Here is a 6,054-nt window from a genome sequence, read left to right on the forward strand (position 1 = left end):
TGAATTTATTCGTCGAAAGCGAGGGTAATTGAATCTTTTATTTCATTATGGTTGAGTACAAGAGTACGATTGATCAAACATACATCTATTGCGGACTTGATTCCGTGTCAAGAGCAATCTATATGACATACGAATGTAATGCACAATACTTCAATAGAACACTCAATAGTAATACCGTGTATACGGAAATCATAGCAGATAAAGTATATGGGACGCTTGAAAGAAATGTCTCTTGTAGGAGACCTCAGCAATGCCATATGTTTCATATGAAATCAATCATTCTTGTCACAAAAACAACATTGAGAGTCATTCTTCACACGCGAAACCTTTCATGCACTTCGTTGCAGATGAATTGTTTCTTCAAAAGAGATTACAATGCTCTGAACCCAATACATAGACAAAGTCTTTTTGAAATCAACAACATCCTCAAGTCATGCTTTCTTAATGAAATAAATTTCTTTACAACTGAACGTTCCGACTGTAACATTATGATGTCAGGACCAACTCAAATTCCATTGTGTATCAGAATCCGTGATTATTTCAAGGGATTTGATGTGGAACAGATCATAGTCACCGCACCAGTAATCGACTACTCATATCCAATTCATCGCATATTCAATTGCAAAAAAGAAAACGTCATATATGTAATCCCAGCAGAATCTTACAAAAACAAACAAATGTATCAATTCATCGGGAGAACAGAAAACAAAATGGTTTCCAGTACATCTCCAATTGAATACCACTACAAGACAGTACGCGTCTACTTGAAAAACTCAACAATTCTTGTGCTGATGTCATCTAACATTTCTCGAAGTGGACTTGGGACATACACTCTCAGACAATTGAACCACGAATATGCACTTGTACTATCTCAATGAACTTGAAAATATGACTGAATTCCTTTCGTTCAAGATCCCAAACATAAACAACACCGTCTTAATTAGCGGAGTTGGGAATGAATCGGATTTTTATAGTGTATTCTCGAGATTTGGAGCTTTATACAAGTATGGATTCATCACTAAATGTGTGGGGTTATACCGGATCTGGTTTTATCTAAGATCCGATTTTAACAGGTGTCGAAGAGAAATGAAGTCTCAGTATACGCACAACGGGGAAAAATGGAAAATAAGCTATTCAAAAATAAGTAAACAGTTCAATCGCATATTGCGGAGAGATAAGATATACGAAGTATGTAACACGTATTTGGGATTTAGTTCATGGACAAATGAAATTGTGGATGTGAAATTAATAGGAACAGAGACGTGTAAAATCAACAGAGAAATTAAGTACACAGTAACATACGAATCTCTTGTCTGTTATACTTTTATGGTGATGAATAAGGATATCCTCATTTCATTTAAATCTATAGGAACTGCGCAATACACTGCAGATGATGAAACACATGCAAAACATATTGCTGCAAAGATGTCTGTTTTGGAAGCAACTAAATTAGTCTTCAGTAGGATTGCCTTTAAAATAAAAGATGGGCTTGTCATCAATATAGTAAAAGTTGAATCTGATATCGACACGTCAAATGTAATACTTGAAATGGGTGAAATGGAAGAAGACCAAAAAATTGATGACGGTGAAATAAATGATATTATTGCAAAGTTAGATGATTGATTTTCAATTGTTTTTTCACGTTAAAAAGAAACCAAGTTAAAGTAGTTGTATACTTCTCTGATAGATGGTCGCTTTTCGCAGTCGTCGCGTGTCATTTTTAAGAGAAATCCTTTGTGTTGTATGTTTTCATTCACAAGTAAATCCTGTAAGTCTAAATTGTACCCAGACTTGAACAATTCAAGGATTGTGTATCCAAGACAACAGATGTCAGACCCATAACACATTCCTCGCTGTGTTTTTGATTCGGGAAGGTATCTTCTTGTGCAGCTAATGCTATTGAAGTGTTCATTCTTCCCAAGTGCGCGTGCAAGCTCAAAGTCTATGATCTTAGCAATCCCATTCACAACAACAACATTGTCGGGCTTGATGTCCATGTGAACAATTCCTTGCTCATGAAGAAACATGATTCCACAGATTATATCTCTGATGTATTTCTTCCCTTCTAAAATACAACGGAGTGGTGTGCCACATTCCATTGCTATCCCATAGTTTGCTTCTGCAACAAGATTGTTACCAGAGTAGTGGTTTGTATCATACACACCAAGGATATCAATGATATTCCCGTGCTTATATTTCCAAATGCGATTCAGAAATGCCTTTCGTTCCTCGCAAATACAGACAAATTTTAAATATATTTCCTTCGTTTCATGTCTCGCTTTCAGAAAGATTTTGTTTATGCTTTCCTTGATCCATATGACGATTTTTGGTTCGAACGAATTGTTTTCTGACACAAACACAATTGGGGATTTAATAGTCATTTTGTTTTTATTGATTGTGATTACGGTGTAGTTCTTGTCGATGATAACTGTTGGCACTGGGGTGTATTCCATTCTGGGATAATTCTAAGTGACAACAACTGTATCTGATTTTATGATCGAGAAATAAGCGTGAAAATTCAATTCGATGCAACTGTGGTAAATGAAACTATACCAAATAGGAAAAAAGGAGGGAATTATTAGAACAATTCAACTTAATACAATTCCCTATTATTTATTCGTGTTAAATGACTAGTATATCGAACTATTAGTGTATATTTGCAAGAAGTTACAAATGATTGTTTAAATAAAAAATAAAAGTGGGAATTAATTAAATCCAAGCTTCATAGGTAGTCCCGTCTTTCCTTGTGAACGTCACAAGCTCCATCCCATGATGATCGTCTAGCTCCTGATACTCGACATTCGAGTCGTTGGATTCATACGAGAATTAATCAGGGTTAAAGTCGTCGTTATCATTATCATTATCAGCATTAAAATTTCTTCTTGCGACTAGATCATAATAAAGGACATAATCTTCATCATCAATGAGATGATGCTCTTCTCTCCCGTTGATTCCTCTGCTTTGGCTTCTTCCTCTGATTTCTCTGCTGCCTCTGCTTTCTTCTCTTTGTGTGCTTCTGCTGGTGCCGACCGAGATTGCTTTGCTCATCTGCTGCGACTGAGATTCGAGATCTGAATAAGTAGTCCGCGAACTGCGGAATTATTGAGATCGACGCTAGTGTGATGATTGCGATAAGAGGCACTCTAGTAGTTTCTAGTAAATAAGCTATACTTGGAGTGGATTAGAATGATTCCACGGGAATCCCGAGTGTTTGATTGGCTGTTTTGGATGAATAAGTGGGCGATACGAATTGAGGCATTCTAGTACTTTGTAGTAAATGAACCATACTTGTTCCACTAGTGGATAATTCCAAGAGACAAGAACTGCATCCGATTGGCTGAACTAGAAAGATAACTCCGGTGTGATGATTGGATTCCTCAATTTTATGGAAGTATTGTATTCGATACTGAAACAAATGATAAATCTAAAATAAAACTAAAAATAAACAACAAAGTTTTTAGTCCATTTACTTGTCCCCTAAGAAAGTTGGGTTCTTTTTCTCTATACAATCGGGGTTTGTTGCTAATATTACAAAGACCCCCTTTCGACCCCTGAGGGCCCATAAGGGAATATTCCCTTATTATTCGATGTTTTCCCGTTTTTATACTAAATGCCGTGAAAATCGGGAAAATACCTAAATAAAGTCCAGATATCCCTTAGGGGATCTTAGGGGTCCATAGAGGATTTACCTAATATTGGGAACCTTTCCAAAAAGTATGGATCAATTTCCCCTCAAATGTGTTATGGGTTGTTTAAAATGCTTAAAAGGTTTACAAAGTATAAATAGAATCCAGAGTACTCGAAGTTATTATGATTAAAAATGTTATCAATAAATGGTATTCACTTTCTAAAACAGGTCACAAAACAAAGAAATGAATTAAAATACATCTTATTTCCATTACAAAATGGGATTCCTTCCTAATCAACACTCACTTTTTGAATTTCCTGTATCAATCCCTTCATTTTTCAAAAAACAAACAACAAAACGAATAACAAAATACTCGATATTGTACATTTTTCAGTAGTATCCCCACGGACAAATACCAATCGGGATATTTATAGGCGCATCAAAATGGAACAAACCATTCATGAAGTAGAAAGTACTATATTTTCCAGGTTGAAAGAAGTGAAAATAGCAACTTAAACAATCCCGCAATCTCGAAAATCAGTCACATAATGAGTATCAAAAAAGGGAGCAATGGGAACAGTGGAAAGGATGATGACCAATCAACAATTACAGTTGACAGTGATGAATGGGAAGAAGTCCCAGTCAAGAAAGACAACAAGTCAGACTCTGAATCGGAATCATTCATTGCAACTCAGTTGACGTCCAGCCAACAGGAAAGAAGAGACAAGAAGAAGAAACAAAACAAGGAAAACACAGAGAAGAAGCCAAAACATGACAACGAGAATGAAAAAATCGTTCTCTTACGAAGAAAAAGACTAGTTATCCTCAAAAGTATTGAACAACTTGCAAAATCACTCGATTCTGTTAGAAATGATATCATCAGTTTCTCCGAACTCTTTGATTTAATCGATATTTAAGTCATACCAATTCTTACTTTTATTTGTCTGTATTTCTTGTACCAAAATTAAAAATCAAAGTTTCTGATTCAATACCTTTATATCCGCATCCAAGCGCTTACCATTAAACCTGTTCATTTCAATTGGATCGTTGTATTTATAGGGTATTTTTTTGCGATTGAGATCCAACTCATAAATCAAATGGATACACATCGAATTGAGATATTAAGACGATCTCGAAAGGAAACAAAGGAATTTTACGATTACCAGCAGTCGTATTTAATTTGTACATTGATTAAAGAAGGCCACGAAGTGACGGTGCGACGATACCGGTATAAGATCGAAGATCGGAGCATCACATTACACGTTCTAAAGATCGACAACAATGAAATTAAATCAATTAAGCCGGAATATACGGATGATAAAAACGCAAAACGAGCTAAAAACCAAGAAGCATATATCCAAGGAATTGATACCATGTGCGAAACCTTAGTAAAAGACAGATACACGTTCACAACAAAAAAGAGTGTACATGGGAAAAAACAACGAATCACTAGCGTCACTTGCAATGGGAACATCATATCTCAGGAAAAGATCTTTGAAGAAGGAAAGAAGTTCAATGAAATGTGCAAAACTTTGAAATGCATGGAAGTTGTGTTAAATAATTTACTGATTACCAATTATTCAATTCACTTCACTTCACAAATAAAACAAAGACTCCATGACATTTTTATCAAAGGAAACAACCGGGAATTTATTAGAATATTTCTACGTATTCCATTTTAGTATTTTTAATGAAAAGTGGGATGTAATCTTATAAAACAGATGTTGAATTTCATCGGATCATCAAACAACCAAGTCCAGCTCATTAGATATTACCGAAACATAATGCTAAACAACAGTGACTCATATTGGCAAATCAATCCAAAGAAAAACGGGATTTCAACGATAGAAACCAAGAAGAGGGTGTTCAAGGTCTTTAGAACGAGTGAAGAAATCCATTTCATAGATTATTTCGAGAAAATCCCACAAAGAGTTACAGGAAATTCATTTGTCATGCATGGGCTAGAAATCATCACAGGAGCAATCAAACAAAACAATTCATATGAAGAAATGAATCAAGAACTAGAATTGTTGTTGGGCACTTTGTATGAAAAGTACAAAGAAATCAAACGTCAACACGACGAAAAAATGATTTACACGAAACAAATGGAAGAGGATGTCAACGAAATTGTTCTTGCAATGATTCAAATCACATTCCCCGTATATCTTCTTACAAAGCTCGATATCCCATTCAAAGAAGAGGAATCTAGAAACATTCTTATCATTCAGTGGTCATCAAATCAGCGTCTTCTCAGACATGATTGACTGGTCAATTATTTATCAAATGAACTGGTTCAAAACACCAATCAATATCAGACTCTTTAACGACTCGTTCAATGGGAAGAAGCAAATCATCTTAAGAGAAGGGGAATATATTGTCCACAAAGAATACTTTAATCCAAGCGTAAGCGTGCCAACACTTGTATA

At 35.4% G+C, this 6,054-nt stretch overlaps 4 protein-coding genes across 4 annotated transcripts; 3 read left to right on the forward strand and 1 right to left on the reverse strand.

Moving 5' to 3' along the window:
- Positions 1 to 47: 47 nt before the first annotated feature.
- On the forward strand, positions 48 to 878 carry EIN_406530 (hypothetical protein; the record flags this gene model as incomplete). The annotated part of the gene is made up of 1 exon (XM_004256902.1): positions 48 to 878. One exon carries the CDS (start codon positions 48 to 50, stop codon positions 876 to 878), a length of 831 nt encoding a protein of 276 aa, XP_004256950.1.
- A 208-nt stretch (positions 879 to 1,086) lies between these two features.
- EIN_406540 (hypothetical protein) lies at positions 1,087 to 1,623 on the forward strand (the record flags this gene model as incomplete). Its single annotated transcript, XM_004256903.1, has 1 exon — positions 1,087 to 1,623. The coding sequence occupies one exon, from the start codon at positions 1,087 to 1,089 to the stop codon at positions 1,621 to 1,623; it is 537 nt and encodes a 178-aa protein (XP_004256951.1).
- Positions 1,624 to 1,643: 20 nt separating this feature from the next.
- EIN_406550 (hypothetical protein) lies at positions 1,644 to 2,453 on the reverse strand (the record flags this gene model as incomplete). The annotated part of the gene is made up of 1 exon (XM_004256904.1): positions 1,644 to 2,453. One exon carries the CDS (start codon positions 2,451 to 2,453, stop codon positions 1,644 to 1,646), a length of 810 nt encoding a protein of 269 aa, XP_004256952.1.
- A 1,723-nt stretch (positions 2,454 to 4,176) lies between these two features.
- Positions 4,177 to 5,892, forward strand: EIN_406560 (hypothetical protein; the record flags this gene model as incomplete). Its single annotated transcript, XM_004256905.1, has 3 exons — positions 4,177 to 4,491; positions 4,606 to 5,175; positions 5,350 to 5,892. 3 exons carry the CDS (start codon positions 4,177 to 4,179, stop codon positions 5,890 to 5,892), a joined length of 1,428 nt encoding a protein of 475 aa, XP_004256953.1.
- Between the last annotated feature and the right edge of the window lie 162 nt (positions 5,893 to 6,054).

The sequence above is a fragment of the Entamoeba invadens genome (genome assembly GCF_000330505.1).
Source record: "Entamoeba invadens IP1 unplaced genomic scaffold scaff_1105074726033, whole genome shotgun sequence".
Taxonomy (NCBI): domain Eukaryota; phylum Evosea; order Mastigamoebida; family Endamoebidae; genus Entamoeba; species Entamoeba invadens.